Below are 25,822 nucleotides of genomic sequence, written 5' to 3' on the forward strand. Positions count from 1 at the left end.
AAGAAAATAACTGCAGATGCTGGTACAAATCGAAGGTATTTATTTCACAAAATGCTGGAGTAACTCAGCGGGTCAGGCAGCATCTCAGGAGAGAAGGAATGGGTGATGTTTTGGGTCGAGCCCCTTCTGCAGAGGAGAAGCTTTCACACTCAGATGGTTATGAGTCCTTTGGAGTTCCCTCTCCTGGAGAAATGTGGAATCTCAGTTGTTAGTGGAGTCACTGAGGCACGGAAGCAGGCTGTTCAAGTCCACCAAGTCCGTACCAAACATTTTCTCCAGAGACGCTGCCTGACCGGCTGAGTTACTCCAGCACTTGTGTTCGTCTCAGGTTCAGTGGCAACTCTGCCTCTCATTTTTGTTCATAAAATATATAATCAACGACATATGTTTAAAGTTAACCTGCAGATTCAGGGACCGTTTCTTCCCAGCTGTTATCAGGCAACTGAACCACCCTACCACAACCAGCGAGCATTTCTGAACTACTATCTATCTCTTTGGTGACCCACGGACGATCCTTGTTTTAACTTTGCTGGTTTAACATTGCACTAAATGTCATTCCCTTACCATTTATCTATACAGTGTAAATGGCTCGATTGTAATCAAGTATTGTCTTTCCGCCGACTGCATAGCACGCACACAACAAAAAGCTTCTCACTGTATCTCGGCACAGGTGACAATAAGCTAAACTGAAACTGAAAGAATCATTTGTTGGAGTCCAACCCCAGCATTCCCTGCAGAAGGGTCTCGACCCGAAGCATCACCTGTTCCTTCTCTCCAGAGACGCTACCTGAACCGCATGAGTTACGCCAGTTTTTTGTGTCTATCTTCGGTGTAAACCGGCATCTGCAGTTCCCCTTCCGACCCGTTTCCTCTGCCTCTCCTTGCAGGTCGAGTGGTTGAAGAACGAGGTGCCGATCGATCCCCAGAACGACCCGAATGTCTACACCACTGTGGAGCACAGTCTGATCATCGAGCAAGCACAGCTCACCGATTCAGGCAACTACACCTGCGTTGCCTCAAACGTGGTGGCCCGGCGACGGACAACAGCTGCCACACTGACTGTGTTTGGTAAGCACTTACCTTTCACTTTAGAGAGTCATAGACTCATACAGGCCCTTCGGCCCAACTCGTCCATGCCGACCAAAACACCCCAATTCAGCTAATCCCATTTAGCCTAGTTTAGTTTAGAGATGCAGTGCGGAAACAGGCCCTTCGGCCCACCGAGTCCGGACCGACCGCCGATCCCCGCACATTAACACTACCCTACGCACACTAGGGACAATTTACATTTACACCAAGCCAATAATTAACCTGCATACCTGTACGTCTTTGGAGTGTCGGAGGAAACCGGAGATCTCGGAGAAAACCCACGCAGGTCACGGGGAGAAAGTACAAACTCCGTGCAGACAGCGCCCGTAGTCGGGATCGAACCCGGGACTCCGGCGCTGCAAGCGCTGTAAGGCAGCAACTCTACCGCTGCGCCACCGTGCCGCCCATTTGCCCACGTCTGAACCATATCCTTCTAAAGCTTTCCCTTCCATATACATAGAAACACAGAAACATAGAAAATAGGTGCAGGAGCAGGATAATCGGCCTTTCGAGCCAGCACCGCCATTCAATATGACCATGGCTGATCATCCTAAATCAGTACCCCGTTCCTGCTTTTTCCCCATATCCCTTGATTCCTTTAGCCCTAAGAGCTAAATCTAACTCTCTCTCTTGAAAACATCCAGTGAATTGGCCTCCACTGCCTTCTGAGGCAGAGAATTCCACAGATTCACAACTCTCTGGGTGAAAAAGTTTTTCCTCATCTCAGTCCTCAGCACCTGACCCAGAGACATTAAATCTCTTATAGTGCCTGCCATTCCTATCCATGTACCTGTCCAAGTGTCTTTTAAATGCAGTTATAATATCTGCCTTTCCTATTCATGCACATATCCAAGTCTTTTAAATGGTGCTAACAGTGATTCAATTTTACTTTATTGCCACATGTACCTAAGTTCAGTGAAATCCTTTGGTTTGCATAAAACCCGGTAAAATAATACAGCAAACCTCACCGAGGCAGTAGACAAGTAGGGGTTGCCAACTATCTCACTCCCAAATAAGGGACAAGGTGATGTCACTGCCCTGCGCCCCATGTGACCTCACCCAGCCAGTGGCCACTTGCTCCTGCTCCACCAATGGCGGCCGCCTGGGCTGGGAGATGGGTTGCAATGTAACCTCCGTTAGGCGGCGCCCAGGTCCCCAGGCCTACAGTGTCTGGACCTACACTGTCCGGGCCTACACTGTCTGGACCTACAGCGTCCGGGCCTACAGTGTCCGGGCCTACACTGTCCGGACCTACAGCGTCCGGGCCTACAGCGTCCGGGCCTACAGCGTCCCGGCCTACAGCGCTCCCCGGGCCTAATACCGGACAAGGGCGGTCCCGTATGGGACAAACCAATTTAGCCCAAAATACGGGATGTCCTGGCTAAAACAGGCTGTAATAAATGCTGTTGGAGTATCTGGCCCCCCCGGCAGCTCATTCCATACACCTACCACCTTCTGATTGGAAAAACTTGACCTATTGATCTTCAGACCCAGACTCATGGATGAAACCTCACCGGGTCAGCAAATATAAACCACATCCACTGCATCCGGTGTTCCCAATGTGGCCTCCTGTACATCGGCGAAACCAAGCGTAGACGCGGCGACCATTTCGCTGAACACTTGCACTCCGCTCGCCAAGGCCTACTATATATCTCCCTGTTGTTAACTCCCCTTCTTCCTGTCCCACACTGAACCTTCTGCCCAGGGCCTCCTCCACTGCCTGAGTGAGTCCACGCGCAAACTGGATGAACAGCAACCTCGCAGTCTGATGAGTAACTTACAGCGTAACAGTGAGAACATTGCATTCTCCAATCTTTGGGAACTAACCTTCACCCCTTCCCCCTCCCTCCCCATCCCTACCCCCCCCCCCTCCCTCTTTCCCCGTTCCCCATCTGGAGGTGCACCCATTTTGTGTCTCCCCGTGCCTTTCCACCCGTCTTCCTTCATCTGGCTTCACAATTTGTACTTCTATCTTATGCCACTCCTCTTGTCCTCTCGGTTTCACCGACCGGCGAGCCTTTGGGCGGGTTCCGTGTCCCGCCGACCAATGAGCCTCCTAATTAATGAGTAACGATTAGCGGAAATCTGAAGTGAAATAGTGGAAATGCTCAGTAGGTCAGGCAGCGATCGTGGGGAGAGGAATAAAGTTAACGTTTCGGCGCAATGGGCCTGTGCCGAGAAATCTGCTTCACCCGCCCAATTCTCAACGCAGGTAACCTGTGCAAACTGGTATTTATCTTTCAGTCAACGGTGCCTGGTCGGCTTGGACGGAGTGGTCGTCGTGCAGCGTCCACTGCGGCCGTGGGTGGCAAAAGCGAACCCGCACCTGCACCAGCCCGGCGCCGCTCAACGGGGGAAGCTTTTGCGAAGGGACCTCGGTCCACAAGGTCGTCTGCTCCTCTCTGTGCCCAGGTTAGAGCCCCAACTTCTACAGCGGACAAGGCGGAGATCCGTGAGGGTCGAAGGTATCACACAATGCCGGAGTAACTCAGCGGGTCAGGCAGCATCTCAGGAGAGAAGGAATGGGCGACCCTTCGGGTCGAGACCCTTCTTCAGACTGATGTCAAAGAGAGGATATAGGTGGAGACAGGAAGACAGTGGGAGAACTGGGAAGGAGGAGAGGGGGGGATGAGGGACAGAGGAACTATCTAAAGTTGGAGAAGTCAATGTTCATACCGCTGGGCTGTAAGCTGTCCAAGCGAAATATGAGGAGCTGTTCCTCCAATTTCCGGCGGGCCTCACTATGACACTGGAGGAGGCCCATGGCAGAAAGGTCAGACTGGGAGTGGGAGGGGGAGTTGAAGTGCTGAGCCACGGGGAGATCAGAGATCGCTTAGCGCACGGTAGAATTTCCACGTCGCGGCAATCTCGGAGCCTTGAAAGCCCACTGACATATTGAAGTCTGAATCAGCCCAGTAGGCCAATGTAAGTGATGGGCATTGTCATCACACAGGGATATCTTATGTTTGATAGTCATATCGTTGAGACCAGCACAAGGCAGAGGAATGGAGCAATTTCGTCCGCGCCGAGCTAATGGATTAGTTACTTATTTTTAGTGGAACAGCAGCCAGGGAAGATTGATGTAGTTGAAGCTGACGGAGCCGAAACAAATTCCAACAGAGTTGCATCCGCCATCTTCGCGTCGGTGAATTTGTGCCGCAGAAGAGTGGGAAAGGTGGAATAAAAGTGATAAAATGCAGGAGACACTCGTCAGCCTCCCTCCGAGAATGGAGAATGGTAGTTGCCGTTTCAGGCTCTTTCATCAAGTTGAAACATATCTTATCGAAACATATAAGATTATTAAGGGGTTGGACACGTTGGAGGCAGGAAACATGTTCCCAATGTTGGGGGAGTCCAGAACCAGGGGCCCACAGTTTGAGAATAAGGGGTAGGCCATTTAGAACTGAGATGAGGAAAAACTTTTTCAGTCAGAGAGTTGTAAATCTGTGGAATTCTCTGCCTCAGAAGGCAGTGGAGGCCAAATCTCTGGGTGCTTTCAAGACAGAGTTAGGTAGAGCTCTTAAGGATAGCGGAGTCAGGGGGTATGGGGAGAAGGCAGGAACGGGGTACTGATTGAGAATGATCAGCCATGATCACATTGAATGGCGGTGCTGGCTCGAAGGGCCGAATGGCTGTCAATGTACCTGTTTAAATGTTTCGTGAAACATTGCAGTGGTACCTGCCTCCTCAGGCAGCGCGTTCCATACACTGTACGACTCTAGGATTCTGGGTGATGTTTCGGGTCGAGACCCTTCTTCAGACTGAAGAAGAGTCTCGACCCGAAACGTCACCCATTCCTTGCACTCCAGAGATGCTGCCTGTCCCGCTGAGTTACTCCAGCATTTTGCGTCTATCTGCAATTCCTTCCTACACTCCAGGATTCTAATACTCACGAGTGGGATTGAAACCCGCAGGTCCCCAACTCAAAACTAGAGTGCCATCAGCAGAACGTAACTGACAGCATGTGAAATGTTATTATGTGTGAAATATTCCAGGTTATGATTTCTTTTGAGTGCTGAGATATTCATTTTACAGTCCTTCATGACTGTTAATTAACAGGATAAAGACGATTCTCGTACATCTTTCTGCCTATTGATTGCACACATTTAGCTCATCTGCTGCCACAAAACTGGTTTGATAATCACAAGAAATTTCAATGCCATGTTAGAATTACGATTTACTGTGGGAAATTTGCATCTAATTAAATCAGACTATTAAATACTAGATCGGCAGTGTTCTTGCTGTTAACTTCAGTTTTTATGACAGACAATATCCGTGGAAACGTTTGAGTCTGTTTTTGCATTTAATGAAAGCGTTTGACCTGAAACATTAACTGCGTTTGGCTTTCCACAGAGGCTGCCTGACCAGCTGAATTTTCCAGCAGTTTCTGTTTTTATTTCAGATTTCCGGCATCTATTTTTTTTTTTTAATTTTCACTGACAAGAGGATGTGGGGAAATTGTTCAGAGCGATAGTGGGCAGCATATAATTGAATCGTGGCTCTTCACCTTTGGCGGAATCTCAGCCAGCCCTTTAAAAGATTAAGCGGTGGTCGCACAATGCTGGAGTAACTCAGTGGGTCAGGCAGCATCTCTGGAGAACACGGACAGGTGACATTGGCTGGGCATTTGACTGCTTCCACCTCCTAAGCTTTCGAGCTTCTAGGTTGACACAAAAGCCTGGGGTAACTCAGCGGGACAGGCAGCATCTCTGGAGAGAAGGAATGGGTGACGTTTCAGGTCGAGACCCTTCTTCAGACTGGTTAGGGATAAGGAAAACAGGAGATATAGGCGATGATGTAGAGAGATAAAGAACAATGAATGAAAGATGTGCAAAAAAAGTAAGGATGATAAAGGAAACAGGCCATTGTTAAGCTGCTTGTAAAACGAGAAGCTTGTGCGACTTGGGTGGGGGAGGGATAGAGAGAGAGAGGGAATGCTGGGGCTACCTGTAGTTAGAGAAATCAAAACCCGTACCATTGGGGTGTAAGCTGCCCAAGCGAAATATGAGATGCTGTTCCTCCAATTTGCGTTTAGCTTCAAGTGTAGGTTGTGTTGCCCCAAAGGGAAATGGCCCAAACAAATACCCACGGTTCAATCAGATGCTGCGTGCTATCATCTTGCCACCACTAAGCGGCACTCCAGAGATGCTGCCTGTCCCGCTGAGTTACTCCAGTACTTTAATCTTTTAAAGTGCTAGTTGAGATTCCACCACAGGGAAAGAGCCACGATTCAATTATATGCTGCCTATTATCGCTCTGAACAATTTCCCCACATCCTCTTCTTGTCAATTTTTTTTTAAAGTAGATGCCGGAAATCTGAACTAAAAAAACAGAAAACGCTGGAAACACTCAGCTGGTCAGGCAGACTTCTGCGGAAAGCCAAACGCAGTTAATGTTTCAGGCCACTTTCATTCACTGTAAAAACAGACTCAAAAGTTTCCACGGATATTGTCTGTCATAAAAACCGAAGTTAATAGCAAGAATATTGCCGATGCAGTATTTAATAGTCTGATTTAATTAGATGCAAATTTCCCGCAGTAAATCATAATTCCAACACGGCATTGAAATTTCTTGTGATTATCAAACTGACTCTCAGTCTGAAGAAGGGTCTCGACCTGAAACGTCACCCTTTCCTTCTCTCCGGAGATGCTGCCTGTCCCGCTGAGTGACTCCGCTATGTTGTGTCTATCTGTGGAGTGAAAGGTCGGCGGACTTGTGACATCTTCAGCTGAGATAACAGCTCCTCTCCCAATAGTTTGCAGCTGGGCTTTCAAGAAGATGACAGGGAAAAATGAGACTGCTTCAAGAACATGATTTCAATAAATCCTTTTCATATTATAATTTTGTTTCTATTAAAAGTAATGTTAAAAAAAGAAAAAAAAACTTTTATGTTATTGCACAATGTCGAAATTATCTCTGCAAGTTTGGAAGTCGTGCTTATGCAATTTATAAATTCAGCGCCCCTATTATTTTGTACACCCACAGCAAGAACTTCACAAGACGAGTGGGAAGACGGTGTACATCAGACACCGCTGTTAAGTAATCCACGTCTGTCTAATGGGTGGCGCGGAGGCGCAGCGGTAGAGTTGCTGCCTTACTGCGCCAGAGATCCGGGTTCGATCCTGACTGTGGGTGCTGTCTGTATGGAGTTTGTACGTTCTTCTTGTGGCCGCGTGCGTTTTCTCCGGGTGCTCCGGTTTCCTCCCACGCTCTGAAGACGTACAGGTTTGTGGGCTAATTGACTTCGGTAAAATTGTAAACTGTCCCCAGTGCGTAGGATAGTGTACAGGGATCGCTGGTCGGCATGGACTCGGTGGAGAAGGGAGCAGGTGAGGACGGTCTCGAGGAGCAAGGGCTGGTGGGAAAGTGAACAGGGGTCTTACCTTCCACGCCCTCAACGTCGGCTACGGGAGGCGCCCCCTGAAGCACAAAGGAGGGCGGTCGACGTCGGTTTGCTGAACGATCCAGGTGAAGGAGACGGCTGGAGGCCCCATAACAGCCTGGGGCTCGCCTGGATCGGCCTCTCCATGGGACCTAGCGCACGAACCGGACTTTGCAAATGTCACTCAGTGTGGCGACTCGAGAAACAATTTCACTGCGTTTTGCACATGCGGCAACAAAGCACCTTTGAACCAAAGATGGAGACACCAAACGCTGGAGTAACTCAGCGGGTCAGGCAGCATCTCTGGAGAGAAGGAATGGGTTCTCTGGAGAGAAGGAATGGGTGACGATTCGGGTCGAGACCCTTCCTCAGACTGAAGAAGGGGTTCGACCCGAAACGTCACCCGTTCCTTCTCTTCAGAGATGCTGCCTGTCCCGCTGAGTTACTCCAGCATTTTGTGTCTACCTTCGATTTAATCCAGCATCTGCACTTCCTTCCTACACCATTGAACCAAAGCAGAATTTCCAGATTTGCCGCCCGCCTGGTATCCTGTGAGACTCCACAGGCTGCTCTGTTAAGCATCTCCAATACAAACAAACTACAATCACTTGAAATTTAATGAATTTTGGGGATTTTTCCACAATAAACCCGCAGGAAAATCGCCCAAATTATTTCCAGGAAAAAAAACTGTGACCTTTTAATAGTTTCCTCATCCATAATTACTGCTTAGCAATCTAATTAGTTCCTGAATATATACACTGTCTATTCCTCACATGAATATTTCAAAATATTTATCTTACTTTTAATGTTTATGATATTGGAGCTACTTAATTCAAATGTGTGTTCCAACCTCTGTTTGATGTGTTAATTAATAATTGCTGCCGTCTCCAGTCTTTTAACTGGGAATTGGCAGCACCTTCTGAAGAAGTGTCCCGACCCGAAACGTCACCTATTAATGTTCCCCAGGTTTGCTGCCTGACCTGCTGGGGTACTCCAGCACTTTGTATCCTTTCCTTTTGTAAACCAGCACCTGCATTTCCTTGTTTTGATTTTTTTTGTTGTTGACTGCTCCTCGAGGTAGGCCTTCTTTGAAGAAGCTCTCCTGCTCTTCCCGATGAGTCTGAAGAAAGGTCCCGCCTCGAAATGTCAGCGATCCATGTTCTCCAGAGATGCTGCCCGACTTGCTGAGTTACTCCAGCACCTTGTGTCTTTTTTTGTTTGGCATCATCATTGTTTGGTCCAAAGACCTGATGCCTAACATTAGTGGGCTTTTTAAAGAGTGGAGTTGTTGATTCAAGTGCCTGTCTAGTTTAGTTTTAGAGATACAGCTTGGAAACAGGCCCTTTCGGCCCACAGAGCCTTGCTGATCATTGATCACCTGCACACTAGTGCCATGTTATCCCATATCCTGCACACTCGGGACAATTTACAGAGGCCGATCCACTTACCAACCCGCATGTATTTGTGATGTGGGTGGAAACCACTGCACCCTGAGAAAACCCACGGGGTCACAGGGAGGACTTTCAAAGACCACACAGACAGCAAGCACCCATTGTCAGGTTGGAACCCAGGTCTCTGGCGCAGTGAGGTCGCAACTCCACCACTGTGCCACCTAGGGTTGCCAACTTTCCCGTATTAGCCGGGACATCCTGTATTTTGGTTCTCGACCTGGGATGTTAACTCAAGGATGGACGCAACATGCTGGGGAAACTCAGCAGCATTCTCGATTCCCGACCAGTGCGGGTGTCAAGGGTTGTGGGGGGAAGGCAGGAGAATGGGGTTGAGAGGGAAAGATAGATCAGCCATGATCGTATGGCAGAGTAGACTTGATGGGTGGAATCAAAGATACTAGAGGAGCAAGATGAACCACTCCGTCGAAATCGCCTATACTGAAGTGTAGTACGCAAAGGAGCGTAACGTCCGCCATTTTAGTAGGCAAAACCCACCGTTCGCTATGCCTCTCGCAGTGTAATCAGTGTTTTGGGGGAACAGTATGTGTGATGATACCGTTAAAATGCAGAATATATCTCAACTCAATTCACAGATTTTTGTTATTTTTCTTTTAAAATGTTTCTGCAAGATTCTGCCTACTAAAATGGCGCCGTGACATACTACGGTTTTTAGGGTCGAGTGGTCTATCTTGCTCCTCTGGTATCTTTGGGCGGAATGGCCTCATTCTGCTCCTAGAGCTTATGAACCTATGAACACGAATACATCTGGAGAAAAAGAATAAGTGACGTTTCAGGTCGGAACCCTTCTTCTAAGCCAGCACCTGCAGTTTCTTTCTACACATGTTAACTTAGGATTTCTCTCTCCACTAATATTGTCTGATCTGCTGGGCATTTCCTCTACACCTCTGACTAAGGTTGCCAACTTTTTAACTCCCAAATAAGGGACAAAAGGTGACGTTATCGCCCGCGCCCCACGTGACCTCGCCAAGTCAGCGGACACGTGCTCCCGCTCCACCAGTGGCGGCCACCAGAGCCGAGAGGTGGGTTGCTCCGGGCCTACAGCGGTCCCTGGGCCTACAGTGTCCAGGCCTACAGTGTCCGGGCCTACAGCGGTCCCTGGGCCAACAGTGTCCAGGCCTATAGTGTCCGGGCCTACAATGTCCAGGCCTACAGCGCCCCCCAGGCCTACACTGTCCAGGCCTACAGTGGTCCTCAGTCCTACAGTGTCCGGGCCTACATTGTCCGGGCCTGCAGTGTCCGGGCCCCCCCAAGCCTAATTCGGGCCAAGGGCGGTCCCATACGGGACAAACAAATTTAGCCCAATATACGGGATGTCCCGGCTAATTCAGGACAGTTGGCAACCCTAACTCTGACCTGTATTTAGGTTTAACAGGTTTAACATTTCCCATTGTACTCTCCCTCTATCTCTGACTCATGAATCTATCCACCAGAAGATAGATACAAAGTACTGGAATAACTCAACGGGTCAGGCAGCATCTCTGGAGAAAATGGGCAGGTGGCGTTTCAGGTCAAGCTCCTTCTTCAGACTGAGAGTCAGGGGAACGGGAGCGGAGAGATGTAGAAGGTACATAAGACAACAGAGGGGAGGGGGGGCAGCAAGAGAGGGTGTTGCAGGACTCTCATCGGAGAGAGGAGGAGAACTTCTTCAAAGTAGGCGTGCCCTGAGGAGATTTTGCAGTGGAGCAGACGAAATGTGTAAGGAGGAACTGCAGACGCTGGTTTGAACCCAAAACAATAGACAATAGACAATAGGTGCAGGAGGAGGCCATTCGGCCCTTTGAGCCATTCAATATGATCATGGCTGACCATTCTCAATCAGTACCCCGTTCCTGCCTTCTCCCCATACCCCCTGACTCCGCTATCCTTAAGAGCTCTATCCAGCTCTCTCTTGAATGCATTCGGAGAATTGGCCTCCACTGCCTTCTGAGGCAGAGAATTCTACAGATTCACAACTCTCTGAGTGAAAAGGTTTTTCCTCATCTCAGTTCTAAATGGCCTACCCCTTATTCTTAAACTGTGGCCCCTTGTTCTGGACTCCCCCAACATTGGGAACATGTTTCCTGCCTCTAACGTGTCCAACCCCTTAATAATCTTATACGTTTCGATAAGATCTTAATAATCTTATACGTTTCGAAAACATACAGGATTGTAATTAAATTGGCTTGGTATAAGTGTAAACGGTCCCTGGTGTGTGTGTGTAGGATAGTGTTAGTGTGCGGGGATCGCTGGTCGGTGCGGACGGTGGGCCGAAGGGCCTGTTTCCGTGCTGTACCTCTGAAACTAAAACTAAAAAATCGAAATGATAGACACAAAAAGCTGGTATTTATTCACAAAATGCTGGAGTAACTCAGCAGGTCAGGCAGCATCTCAGGAGAGAAGGAATGGGCGACGTTTCGGGTCGAGACCCTTCTTCAGCCTGACCTGCTGAGTTACTCCAGCATTTTGTGAATAAATACCTTCGATTTGTACCAGCATCTGCAGTTATTTTCTTATATTAAAACACAAAAAGCTGGAGTAACTCAATGGGCATTTGTGTGTCTAGCCACGGTTTAAACCAGCATCTGCAGTTCCTTCTCACACAATCCATCCACCAGGTTCACTTGTCAACAAATATAAACTACAGCAACGCTAGCCTCCCCTGTCTAAGAAGGTTCCTTTGACCTCATAGAGTCATAGAGTCCTACAGCACAGAAAGAGGCCCTTCGGCCCATCGTGTCCGTGCCGCCCGTTACCAAACACAGTCTAATTTTAATCCCATTTTCCCGCATTTGGACCGTAACCCTGAATGTTGTAGCATTTCAAGTGCCCATCCAAATGCCTCATAAACGTTGTGAGTGTTCCCGCCTCCACCACCACCCCAGGCAGTGAGTTCCAGACTCCAACCACCCTCTGGGTGAAAAAGTTCTTTCTCACATCCCCCCGAAACCTCCCTCCCCTTACCCTGTATCTATGTCCCCTCATTGTTGAACCTTCCACCAGTGGAAGAAGTTCCCCGCCATCTACCTTATCTATGCCCCTCATGATCTTGTACACCTCGATCATGTCCCCTCTCAGCCTTCTCTGCTCCAGGGAAAACAACCCCAGTCTGCTCAGTCTCTCCTCATAGCTGAGGCCCTTCATCCCTGGCAGCATCCTGGTGAATCTCCTCTGCACCCTCTCCAAAGCTATCACATCCTTTCTATAATGTGGTGACCAGAACTGTACACAATACTCCAGCTGTGGCCTCACCAGTGTTCTGTACAATTCCATCATTACCCCCCTACTTTTATATTCGATGCCCCGGCTAATGAAGGCCAGTACCCCATATGCCTTTTTAACCACCCTGTTCACCTGTCCTGCTGCCTTCAAGGACTTGTGTACCTGTAGTTCAAGGTCCCTCTGTACCCCTGTCTTCCCTAGGGTCCTTCCATTCATGGTGTACTCCCTCTCCAAGTTATTTCTGCCAAAGTGCATCACCTCGCACTTTTCAGGATTAAATTCCATCTGCCACTGCTCCGCCCATCTGACCATCTCATCTATATCTTCCTGCAGCTTGCAGATCCCTTCCTCGCTATTCACCACCCCCCCCCCCCATACCTTTGTGTCATCTGCAAACTTGCTGATCATGCCCGGTACGTTGACATCCAGATCATTTATGTAGATTACAAACAGTAAGGGACCCAACACCGATCCCTGCGGCACCCCACTGGACACCGGCCTCCAGTCACAGAAGCACCCTTCTACCATCACCCTCCGCCTTCTGTCACTAAGCCAGAAGGACCTGTCCTTCCAGCTCCCCACCCTCTCTGCAAATTAATGGTTCCATGGTGCCATTGGTTAAATTGTCTTCTCTCTTTCCCAATTCTAAGGATCGCAGACCTGAAACGTGAACGTGCCTCTCCTTTCACAGATGCTGCCTGACTTGCTGAGTGTTTCCAGCCTTTTCTGTTTTCGTTTCAGATTTCCAGCACCTAATATTCAGTTTGCCATTGCAACCTTTGGGCTCGTTCTGAGCTGTTGTGAAAGGTGTGTCGACAGGAGTAGGTAGCTTGGTTTAAGAGATATGGAAACAGGCCCTTCGGCCCAACAAGTCCACGCTGGCCATTGATCGCCCATTCACACTAGATCTCTGTTATCTGACTTTTATATTATTAAGGGCAATTTGCAGAGGCCAATTGACTCACAAACTCTCACCTTGGGATGTGGGAGGACAATAGACAATAGGTGCAGGAGGAGGCCATTCGGCCCTTCGAGCCAGCACCGCCATTCAATGTGATCATGGCTGATCATTCTCAATCAGTACCCCGTTCCTGCCTTCTCCCCATACCCCCTGACTCTGCTATCCTTAAGAGCTCTATCTAGCTCTCCCTTGAATGCATTCAGAGAATTGGCCTCCACTGCCCTCTGAGGCAGAGAATTCCACAGATTCACAACTCTCTGACTGAAAAAGTTTTTCCTCATCTCAGTTGTAAATGGCCTACCCCTTATTCTTAAACTGTGGCGCCTTGTTCTGGACCCCCCCAACATTGGGAACATGTTTCCTGCCTCTAACGTGTCCAACCCCTTAATAATCTTATACGTTTCGATAAGATCTTAATAATCTGATACGTTTCGATAAGATACCGGACCATCACGAGATAACACAGGCGGTCCCAGGGAAATCATGCAGACTCCACACAGACAACACTCGTGGTCAGGATTGAACCTGGGTCTCTGGCGCTGTGAGGCAGCAGCTCTACCAGCTTTAGGCTTTATAAACACAGCGCGGAAACAGGCCCCGTCGGCCCACCGAGTCCACGCCAACCAGCGATCACCCCGTACACTCGCACTATCCTACACACAAGGGACAATTTACAATTTTTACCAATTAACCTACAAACCTGTCTGACGTTGAAGTGTGGCGGGGAAACCCGAGCGCCCGGAGAAAACCCACGCAGTCACGGGGAGAACGTGCAAACTCCGTGCAGACATGCACCTGCGGGCAGGATCGAGGCCGGGTCTCTGGCGCAGTGTTCTCTGCCTCACTTCACTCCAGCCGGAGGTCGCTGGCAAAGAAAACCTAAAGGATAATGTCTCTGGTTTCTCCCTGCAAAGTGGACGGAGGCTGGGAGCCGTGGAGCGGGTGGTCGGCCTGTTCCCCCGACTGTGAGCACCAGAGGGTCCGGGCCTGTGCGGCCCCTGAGCCGAGGTACGGAGGGAAGCCCTGTGAGGGAGTGGGCCAGGAGTCGGACAACTGCACCGAAGGCCTGTGCGTCCAGAGTGAGTACACTACTCCCACAAACTTTACCAAGGCTTTCGCGATATAGCACGGAAACAGGCCCTTCGGCACACAATAGACAATAGGTGCAGGAGGAGGCCATTCGGCCCTTTGAGCCAGCACTGCCATTCAATGTGATCATGGCTGGTCACTCTCAATCAGTACCCCGTTCCTGCCTTCTCCCCATACCCCCTGACTCCGCTATCCTTAAGAGCTCTATCCAGCTCTCTCTTGAATGCATTCAGAGAATTGGCCTCCACTGCCTTCTGAGGCAGAGAATTCCACAGATTCACAACTCTCTGACTGAAAAAGTTTTTCCTCATCTCAGTTGTAAATGGCCTACCCCTTATTCTTAAACTGTGGCGCCTTGTTCTGGACCCCCCCAACATTGGGAACATGTTTCCTGCCTCTAACGTGTCCAACCCCTTAATAATCTTATACGTTTCGATAAGATCTCCTCTCATCGCTCCTTCCACTAGCACTATCCTACACACTGGGGACTATTTTTAAGGCAGAGATAATAGATTATCATCAGTCTGAAGAAGGGTCTCGACCCGAAACGTCACCCACTCCTCTCCCGAGATGCTGCCTGACCCGCTGAGTTACTCCAGCATTTTGTGATACCTACGATTTGTACCAGCATCTGCAGTTATATTCCAACACAGATATATTCTTGATTAGTGCGGGTGTCAGGGGTTATGGGGAGAAGGCAGGGGAATGGGGTTGGGAGGGAGTGATAGATCAGCCATGATTGAATGGCGGAGTAGACGATGGGCCGAATGGCCTAATTCTGCTCTCATCATTCATGAACTTATGAATTTTACAGTAAAAAAAAAAAGACAATTAACCCCACGTCCTTGGAGTGTGGGAGGAAACCGGAACACCTGGAGGAAACCCACGCTGTCTGTCACAGGGAGAATGTACAAACTCTGTACAGACAGCACCCGTAGTCAGGATCGAACCTGGGTCTCTGGAGCTGTAAGGCAGCAACTCTGCTGCCACCATGGCCGCGCCACCGTGCCTGGCATTGAGTCGTACAGGCCCTCTAGCCCGACTTGCCCATGCCAACCAAGGTGCCCCGTCTACGCCAGTCCTACCTGCTTGTGTTTGACCAATATCCTTCAAAACTTTACCTGTCCAAATGTTTTGGGAATCTTTTCTGCTCTCTCTCTAGTTTAATCGCATTGAATGTATTCAAAGATTAAGGCACATTTTCCTATTACACTCGTCCGACCAAGATGCCCCAGCTAAGCCCGTCCCATTTGCCAGAATTTGGCCCAAATACCTCTAAACATTTCCTTCTGTCCAAGTGTCTTTTAAGTTGTGCTGTTATATTTGCCTCAACTACCTCCTCTGGCAGTCCACTCCATGTATCCATCACCCGTTGAGTGAAAAAGTGGCCTCTCAGGCTCCTATGAACTCTTTTCCCTCACCTTAAACCCATGTCCTTTGGTTCTTGATTCTGCTGCCCTGGGTCAAAGACTGTGCATTCATCCTATCAATAATTGTATACACCTCGATAAGATCACCCTTCACCCTACTGCGCTCCAAGGAATAAGATCCTAGTTTGCGCATTTATCCCCCTAGCTCGGGCCCTCGAGTCCTGGCAACGTGCCACGATGGCGCAGCGGTAGAGTTGCCACCTTACAGCGTTTGCAGCGCCAGAGACCCGGGTTCGATCATGACCACGGGCGCTGTCTGTACGGAGTTTGTACGTTCTCCCCGTGACCGTGTGGGTTTTCTCCGAGATCTTCAGTTTCCTCCCACACTCCAAAGACGTACAGGTTTGTAGGTTGATTGGCTGGGTGTATGTGTAAATTGTCCCTAGTCTGTGTAGGATAGTGTTAATGTGCGGGGATTGCTGATCGGTGCGGACCCGGTGGGCCGAAGGGCCTGTTTCAGCGCTTAATCTCTAAACTAAACTAAATCCTCGTAAATCTTCACTGCACTCTTTTCAGCTTCATGACATCTTCACAGTGAGTTCAGTTCAGTGTGGTTTATTGTCACGTGTACTGAGGTACAGTGAAAAGCTTTTTGTTCATGCTACCAGTCAGCAGAAAGACAATGCATGATTACAATCAATCCATTTACAGTGGAATATGTAATGTAAGCAAAAAGTGAGTTTAGTTTAGTTTAGTTTAGAGATACAGCGCCGAAACAGGCCCTTTCGGCCCACCGGGTCCGCGCCGCCCAGCGATCCCCGCACATTAACGCTATCCTACACCCGCTAGGGACAATTTTTACATTTACCCAGCCAATTAACCTTCAAACCTGTACGTCTTTGGAGTGTGGGAGGAAACCAAAGATCTCAGAGAAAACTCACGCAGGTCACGGGGAGAACGTACAAACTCTGTACAGACGGCGCCCGTAGTCAGGATCGAACCCGGGTCTCCGGCGCTGCATTCGCTGTAAGGCAGCAACTCTACCGCTGCGCCACCGTGCTGCCCCAAATGAGTTGATGTGTAGATGAGGGAGGATAAGTTACAGAGGTAGATAAGAACAAGGAAACAGGACCGATGAGACTGTTTCTCTGGGAGCCAGCAGGGATTCAATGGGCCAAATGGTCTGAAGAAGGGTGCCGACCCGAAACGTCACCTATTCCCATCCTCCAGAAATGCTGCCTGACCTGCTGATTGTTTTCCAGCGTTTTGTGTCGATCTCCGGGCCAAATGGCCTCCTACGTGTAATACCTTATGAATGGCAGAACACGATGAAGAGATTTAAATACCTAAACCTGCTCCTCTGCAACTTTTTTACACCTTCTATCTTTCTTGTTAGATCACTGGATGATTGCTCGATACCAAATCCATAAGAAAAGGATGATAGGCACAAAATGCAGGAGTAACTCAGCGGGTCAGGCAGCATCTCTGGAGAAAAAGGATAGGTGACGTTTTGGGTCGAGAGGCTTCTTCAGAATTAAAGTAGAGGGGGTGGGGAGAACTGGAGGTAGACGAAGGCCAGAACAAATCAGGGCTGGCAACAGGTGCTAAAGAAAGGGTGGAGCCCACAATGGCCCATTGTTGGCTGAGAAAGAGGTGACCCAAATCCAGAGATAGACACAAAAAGCTGGAGTAACTCAGCGGGACAGGGGGCATCTCTGGAGAGAAAGAACGGGTGACGTTTCGAGTCGACACCCTTCTTCAGACTGGTTAGGGATAAGGGAAACGAGAGATGTGGACAGTGATGTGGAGAGATAAAGAACAACGAATGAAAGATATGCAAAAACGTAACGATGGTAAAGGAAACAGGCCGTTGTTAGCTGTTTGTGGAGTGAAAATGAGAAGCTGGTGCGACTTGGGTGGGGGAGGGAGAGAGAGGCTAGTGTTGCCAACAGCCAGGACATCCCATATTGTGGGCTAAATTGGTTTGTCCCGTAGGGGAAGGCCCTTATCCCGTATTATGCCCGGATGGCACTGTAGGCCCGGACACTTTAGGCCCGGACACTGTAGGCCCGGACACTGTAGGCCCAGACACTGTAGGCCCAGACACTGTAGGCCCGGACACTGTAGGCTCGGACACTGTAGGCCCGGACACTGTAGGCCAGGACACTGTAGGCCCGGACACTGTAGGCCCGGACACTGTAGGGCGGGTCACTGTAGGCCCGGACACTGTAGGCCCGGACACTGTAGGCCCGGACACTGTAGGCCCGGACACTGTAGGCCCGGACACTGTAGGCCAGGACACTGTAGGCCCGGACACTGTAGGGCGGGACACTGTAGGCCCGGATACTGTAGCCTGGGGGCAACTGTGGTCCCGGAGTAGGCCCGGACACTGTAGGCCCGGACACTGTAGGCTCGGTCACTGTAGGCCCGGACACTGTAGGCCCGGACACTGTAGGCCCGGACACTGTAGGCCCGGACACTGTAGGCCCAGATACTGTAGGCCCGGACACTCTAGGCCCAGATACTGTAACCTGGGGGCAACTGTAGTCTCGGAGTAGGCCCGGGCGCTGCCTAATGGAGGTTGCGTAGTAACCCGCCTCCCGGGCCGGGCGGCCACCGTTGGCGGAGCGGGAGCACGTGGCCGCTGGCTGGGTGAGGTCACGTGGGGCGCGGGGCGATGACGTCACCTTTTGTCTCTTATTTGGGAGTGAGGAAGTTGGCAACCCGAAGAGAGGCAGCATCTCCAGAGACGCTGCCTGACCCACTGAGTTACTCCAGCACTTTGTGTCTATCTTCGGCATAAACCAGCCTCTGCAGTTCCTTCCTACACCATAGGAAAAGCAGACTCGAGTCTGCTCTGCCATTTAACTGGATTATGGCTGATGCATCTTCCCACTGATTCCCCGAATGCGTATCGACCGCAGCTTTCAATGTCCCCAGGGACTGAGATCGTTAACACCCGAAAGGAAGACATTTCTCCCTCAAGTTTTTAAAATGTCTGACCTCTCATCCTGATCCAGTGGAAACAGACTTACAGATCTGCCTTGCCAATCCCTCTCAGAATGTTATCTCACCTAAAGCACCTCCTCTCATTGTTACAAACTCGGTGGAGCAGGGCTCAGTCTTCCTCTTCAGGAGATAACATCCTTATCTCAGGAATTAATCTCTCATGGATCGTGCTGCCCTGATTCAAAGGCACGAGCAGGCAGTGTATCTGAGCTGCTTTTCAATGTGTTTTCCCCGTTCCATGTGATAAAGAAATGAACCCTTTCCTTCCCACTCCCAGAGTGGGCGGCCACGGTGGCGCAGCGGTAGAGTTGCTGCCTTGCAGCGCCGGAGACCCGGGTTCCATCCCGACTGCGGGTGCTGTCTGCACTGAGTTCTCCCCGTGACCTGCGTGGGTTTTCTCCGAGATCTTCGGTTTCCTCCCACACTCCAAAGACGCACAGGTTTGCAGCTTGTGTAGAAAGGAACTGCAGATGCTGGTTTAAACGTCTCTTAATTCACTGAGGTGCTAGAGATATCCACTCCATGGGAGCTTAAGGGTTTGTACGCTGATTAAAAAGAATTAGTCAAGTTTTGCCATTCGTGCCAGATATTAAGCTTAAATAATGGGCTACAGGACACAGAGTGCAGGAGTAACTTAGCGGGTCAGGCAGCATCTCTGGAGAAGATGGAACATGGATGGTCGATGTTTCGGATCAGGACCCATCTTCAGAATGAATGGGGTGGTGGGGAGGGGGAACTCTGTGTCCTATTGTGTAAGAAGATAGACACAAAAAGCTGAGTAACTCAGCGGGACAGGCAGCATCTCTGGAGAGAAGGAATGGGTGACGTTTCGGATCGAGACTCTTCTTCGGGCTGGTTAATTGGATTGGTATAAGTGGAAATTGTCCCCGGTGTGTGTGTAGGATAGCGTTAATGTCCGGGGATCGCTGGTCGGAATGCGGACTTGAAGAGCCGAATGGCCTGTTTCCGCGTTATGTCTCTAAACTAGGCTAGACTAAATATTCCTAAGATTCATCAAATCTTGAACAATCCACTTCTTGTTAATGTCCATTAAAATTATCTTCTCTGGTCCTGATTTAGTTTCGTTTCGTTTCGTTTAGCGATGCAGCAAATTCTCCCACATATTTCTAAAGTATTTTCCAAGATGTTAATAAAAATAATTTAAAAAAATTATGGTGTCCATTAGTAACTGGATAGACTACATATTTAATTAATTTAATTGTGGGCAGTATATGGGTGAATATTCAATAAAGTGAGTGAATTATGCCAAGTGTGTAGAGCTGTGTGATATGGTTTACTGAAGACAATGTTTCTGACTAATGGAAGAATTGGCCGATGGACTGTTTAGTTTAGTTTAGTTTCGAGACAGCACGGAAACAGGCCCTTCAGCCCACCGAATCCGTGCTGACCAGTGATTCCCTTACAGTAGCACTATGCTACACACGAAGGACAATGCTACAGGGCGGCACGGTAGCGCAGCGGTAGAGTTGCTGCTTTACAGCGAATGCAGCGCCGGAGACTCAGGTTCGATCCTGACTACGGGTGCTGTACTGTAAGGAGTTTGTACGTTCTCCCCGTGACCTGCATGGGTTTTCTCCGAGATCTTCGGTATGTAGGTAATTTGGCTGGGTAAATGTAAAAATTGTCCCTAGTGTGTAGGATAGTGTTAATAGTGTTGGTGTGCGGGGATCGCTGGGCGGTGCGGACTTGGTGGGCCGAAAAGGCCTGTTTCCGCGCTGTATATATATGATGATGATATGATATGACAATTTACAATTTTTACCAAAGCCAATTAACCTACAAACCTCTACGTCACTGGAGTGTGGGAGGAAACCGGAGATCTCAGGTAAAACCCACGCAAACTCCATACAGACAGCACCCGTAGTCAGGATCGAACCTGGGTCTCTGGCGCTCTAAAGCAGCAAATCTACCACTGTGCTACCGTGCCACCTTATAAATTATATGCTCCATTTACATGCTGCACTCATAAGATCATAGGTTCATAAGTGATAGGAGTAGATTAGGCCATTCGGCCCATCAGGTCTACTCCGCCATTCGATCATGGCTGATCCATCACTCCCTCCTAACCCCGTCTCCTGCCTTCTCCCCAGAACCTCTGATGCCTGCATTAAAATCCGAATTTGCCTTATCTTCAGTAATCATTATTGTCAGCAAGTTTCTCCCTTACTTCTATCATACCAGGCTATCTTAACACTTCTTCACAGCTCCTTCGAGTTCTTATAAAACAGATAAAGGAGATACCAAGGTATACCTCCCATGCACAGAGTAATGAAAGGCTTGGACATAGTGGATGTGGAGAGGATGTTTCTACTAACGGGAGAGTCTAGGACTAGAGTGCACAGCCTCAGAATTAAAGGACGTTCTTTTCGGAAGGAGATGAGGAGAAATATCTTAAGTCAGAGGGTGGTGAATCTGTGGAATGCTTTGCCACAGAAGGCTGTGGAGGCCAAGTCAGTGGATATTTGTAAAGCAGAGATAGATTCTTGATCAGTACGGGTGTCAGAGGTTATGGGGAGAAGGCAGGAGAACGGGGTTAGGAGGGAGAGATAGATCAGCCATGATTGAATGGCAGAGTAGACTTGATGGGCCGAATGGCCTAATTCTACTCCGATTCCTTTTGACCACAGATGTCTGTCATCGTACATGTGGTGTCTGGAATTCTGAGATCCTGCACTCTACTCCATTTGTTTCCTGGGCTTCACCTTGCTGTTCCCTCTGTGTATTTCACTTTCACCCACCCTGCTGAACTATGGATAGGTTTATTCAACTGCAGTTCTGTATTAATCCCCTCTCACCCTTGCTCTCCCAGTTGCAATCAATAGACAATAGGTGCAGGAGGAGGCCATTCGGCCCTTCGAGCCAGCACCGCCATTCAATGTGATCATGGCTGATCATTCTCAATCAGTACCCCGTTCCTGCCTTCTCCCCATACCCCCTGACTCCGCTATCCTTAAGAGCTCTATCTAGCTCTCTCTTGAATGTATTCAGAGAATTGGCCTCCACTGCCCTCTGAGGCAGAGAATTCCACAGATTCACAACTCTCTGACTGAAATTTTTTTTCCTCATCTCCGTTCTAAATGGCCTACCCCTTATTCTTAAACTGTGGCCCCTGGGTTCTGGACTCCCCCAACATTGGGAACATGTTTCCTGCCTCTAATGTGTCCAACCCCTTAATAATCTTATACGTTTCGATAAGATCCCCTTTCATCCTTCTAAATTCCATTGTATACAAGCCTAGTCGCTCCAGTCTTTCAACATATGACAGTCCCGCCATTCCTGGAATTAACCTAGTAAACCTACGCTGCACGCCCTCAATAGCACGAATATCCTTCCTCAAATTTGGAGACCAAAACTGCACACAGTACTCCAGGTGCGTTCTCACTAGGGCCCTGTACATCTGCACACAGTACTCCAGGTGCGGTCTCACTAGGGCCCTGTACAACTGCACACAGTACTCCAGGTACGGTCTCACTAGGGCCCTGTACAACTGCACACAGTACTCCAGGTGCGGTCTCACTAGGGCCCTGTACAACTGCACACAGTACTCCAGGTGCGGTATCACTAGGGCCCTGTACAACTGCACACAGTACTCCAGGTGCGGTCTCACTAGGGCCCTGTACAACTGCACACAGTACTCCAGGTGCGGTCTCACTAGGGCCCTGTACAACTGCACACAGTACTCCAGGTGCGGTATCACTAGGGCCCTGTACAACTGCACACAGTACTCCAGGTGCGGTCTCACTAGGGCCCTGTACAACTGCACACAGTACTCCAGGTGCGGTCTCACTAGGGCCCTGTACAACTGCAGAAGGACCCGAAGCGTCATCCATTCCGTCTCAACCTCGGAATCCTGCAACTTGTTGCTCTTTTAATGCGGACACAAGGAACTGGGGCAGCACAGCGTTGCAGTAATGTGGCGCACACGGGCTTCAGAGAATCAACGGGGAAGTAGGACTTCTCCGGAGGTTCCGCTTTCCTCCCACATCCCAAACACCAGTAGGTTGTCGCTTAAACGTGTGGGAAGGATCTGCAGATGCTGGTTTAAACCAAAGGTAGACTCAAAAAGCTGGAGTAACTCAGCGGGACAGGCAGCGTCTCCAGAGAGAAGGAATGGATGACGCTTCGGGTCGAGACCCTTCTTCAGGCCTTGAGGCTCCATCTTTCCTTGATCATCGTGGCCGGCTTTGATTTGTCCTTTTTCATACTTTTTTTTTTTTTAATTTACATTTTTATTAAGAAATATGACACATGAAAAGGAAAAACAATGTCAGTTCAACGATGAGAATCACAGTCAAAGGATGGAGACAAGAATGGCAATACTACAATCAAAGTATTGTGTATCTCAATAGATTTAAATAAAAACTAGTCATGCTTTCTGTGTTTCAAAGATATAACAAAACAAAGCAAAACAAAAGACAAAAAAAAGGGGGAGAAGGGGAAGGGGGGGGGGGGGTTAGTCAGGAGACAGAGATCGCAGAGAGTGGAAAAACGTTAAAAAAAGATTGACACTTATACATAGTATAAGAAAATAACTGCAGATGCTGGTACAAATCGATTTATTCACAAAATGCTGGAGTAACTCAGCAGGTCAGGCAGCATCTCGGGAGAGAAGGAATGGGCGACGTTTCGGGTCGAGACCCTTCTTCAGACGGATGTCAGGGGGGGGCAGGACAAAGGAAGGATATAGGTGGAGACAGGAAGATAGAGGGAGATCTGGGAAGGGGGAGGGGAAGAGAGGGACAGAGGAACTATCTAAAGTTGGAGAAGTCGATGTTCATACCGCCGGGCTGCAAGCTGCCCAGGCGAAATATGAGGTGCTGTTCCTCCAATTTCCGGTGGGCCTCACTATGGCACTGGAGGAGGCCCATGACAGAAAGGTCGGACTGGGAGTGGGAGGGGGAGTTGAAGTGCTCGGCCACCGGGAGATCAGTTTGGTCAATGCGGACTGAGCGCAGGTGTTCAGCGAAGCGATCGCCGAGCCTGCGCTTGGTGTCGCCGATGTAAATGAGTTGACATCTAGAGCAGTCACTTATACATACCTTTTGTTCATTTGCTCTGACCCGCTGAGTTACTCCAGCATTTTGAGTCTATCTTACGGGCAGACATTGTCGGTTGGCCTGAGACCAGAACAGAGATTGCTGGAGGACTTCAGCCAGTCAGGCAGCATCTGTGGAAAGGGAAACCCTGTTCAACATTACAGAGCAAAGCACCAAAACAAATTCCTTGTTAACATACTTGGCTAATCAATTCAATTCCTCAGAACTTGGGGGTAGAGTAGAGGAGTGACAGTTTTCATAGCGGTACAGACTTTGGGCTTTAGACTTTAGAGATACAGTGGGGAAACAGCGAACTACACATCGTGAACAGGTTCTCATTGAGATATATTGTATGCTGGGCACACAAGGAACTGCAGATGCTCGTTTACAAAACAAAAATCCACAATGTGCTGGAGTAACTCGACGAGTCAGGCAGCATCTCTGGAGGACACGAATAGGCGAAGTCTCTCTACATCAACGCCCATATCTCTCATTTCCCTTATCCCTGACCAGTCTGAAGAAGGGTCTCAATCCGAAACATCACAGTTCCTTCTCTCTAGAGATGCTGCCTGTCCCGCTGAGTTACTCCAGCTTTTTGTGTTTATCTTAGCTTGTAGGTTAGACCGTCCCTAGTGTGTCGGGAATGGATGAGAAAGTAGGATATCATGGAACTAGGGTGAATGATGGGCTGTGTGGACTCGATGGGCTGAAGGGCCTGTTGCCAAGCTGTATCTCTAAAACCTATAACTGAAAAATTGTGTTCAGGAATTTTCATATTTCGCCTGGGCAGCTAGCAATTCAATGGCATGAGTATTGGTTTTGCTATTGATTGAATCTGAAGAAGGGTCTCGACCCGAAACGTCACCCATTCCTCCTCTCCAGAGATGCTGCCTGACCCGCTGAGTTGCTCCAGCTTTTTGTGTCCATCATTGATTTCACTAACTTCAAGTAACCCTGTCTCCCTCCGTCCCTCCCCATCCCTAGTTCCCTGACCAGTCTCACTGTCCTCATTAATGTTGCTGATTGTCTGCCTCATTGTCACCATCCCCTCAGCTAACAACGGTCCATTCCACATTTCCTTGATCCTGGTCGGCTTTGACCTGTCGTTTTCACGCCTCACCCTTCTACATCTCTGGTCTCCCGCTCCCCTGACTCTCAGTCTGAAGAAGGGTCTCGAGTATTACCTGAATGGTGAACGATTAGGAGAAGGGGAGACGCAACGTGACCTGGGTGTCATGGTGCACCAGTCATTGAAAGCAAGCGTGCAGGTGCAGCAGGCAGTGAAGAAAGCGAATGGTATGTTGGCATTCATAGCAAGAGGATTTGAGTTTAGGGGCAGGGAGTTTCTACTGCAGTTGTACAGGGCCTTGGTGAGACCGCCCCTGGAGTATTGTGTGCAGTTTTGGTCTCCTAATCTGAGGAAAGACGTTCTTCCCTTAGAGGGAGTACAGAGAAGGTTCACCAGATTGATCCCTGGGATGGCGGGACTTTCATATGAAGAAAGACTGGATAGACTAGGCTTGTACTCGCTGGAATTTAGACGACTGAGGGGGGATCTTATAGAAACATATAAAATTCTTAAGAGGTTGGAGAGGCTAGATGCGGGGAGATTGTTCCCGATGTTGGGGGAGTCCAGAACCAGGGGTCACAGCTTAAGGATAAGGGGGAAGTCTTTTAGGACCGAGATGAGAAAACATTTCTTCACACAGAGAGTGGTAAGTCTGTGGAATTCTCTGCCACAGAAGGTAGTTGAGGCCAGTTCATTGGCTATATTTAAGAGGGAGTTAGATGTGGCCCTTGTGGCTAAAGGGATCAGGGAGTATGGAGAGAAGGCAGGTTCAGGTTACTGAGCTGGATGATCAGCCATGATCATATTGAATGGCGGTGCAGGCTCGAAGGGCCGAATGGCCTACTCCTGCACCTATTTTCTATGTTTCTATGTTTCTATGACCCGAAACGTCACCAGTTCCTTCTCTCCAGAGATGCTGCCTGACCCGCTGAGTTACTCCAGCATTTTGCGTCCGTCTTCAACTAAAATGTTGCTCCTGTTGTTGGCACGTGAATACACCATGGTGCATCAAGCAGTCGAGCTAGTTCATTTGCAAACAAACTGTGGGGGAAGTGGTTAAACATCGTTTCCTCGCTGGCCCAGTCTCCAGTTGGGAGTGACAGCATGGCTGACATGTTGACTTTGA

The 25,822-nt window shown here is 49.2% G+C and overlaps 1 protein-coding gene across 1 annotated transcript in view; it reads left to right on the forward strand.

The window, feature by feature from the left end:
* Positions 1–25,822, forward strand: part of LOC144610282 (netrin receptor UNC5D-like) — a 532,680-nt gene that overhangs the window by 419,647 nt on the left and 87,211 nt on the right. The window contains exons 5-7 of the mRNA XM_078428872.1: positions 888–1,068; positions 3,334–3,501; positions 14,017–14,181. Of these exons, the coding sequence (XP_078284998.1) occupies positions 888–1,068; positions 3,334–3,501; positions 14,017–14,181 (514 nt within the window). The remainder of the gene's footprint in view (positions 1–887; positions 1,069–3,333; positions 3,502–14,016; positions 14,182–25,822) is intronic.

This window comes from Rhinoraja longicauda, chromosome 36 (assembly GCF_053455715.1).
Source record: "Rhinoraja longicauda isolate Sanriku21f chromosome 36, sRhiLon1.1, whole genome shotgun sequence".
NCBI lineage: Eukaryota > Metazoa > Chordata > Chondrichthyes > Rajiformes > Arhynchobatidae > Rhinoraja > Rhinoraja longicauda.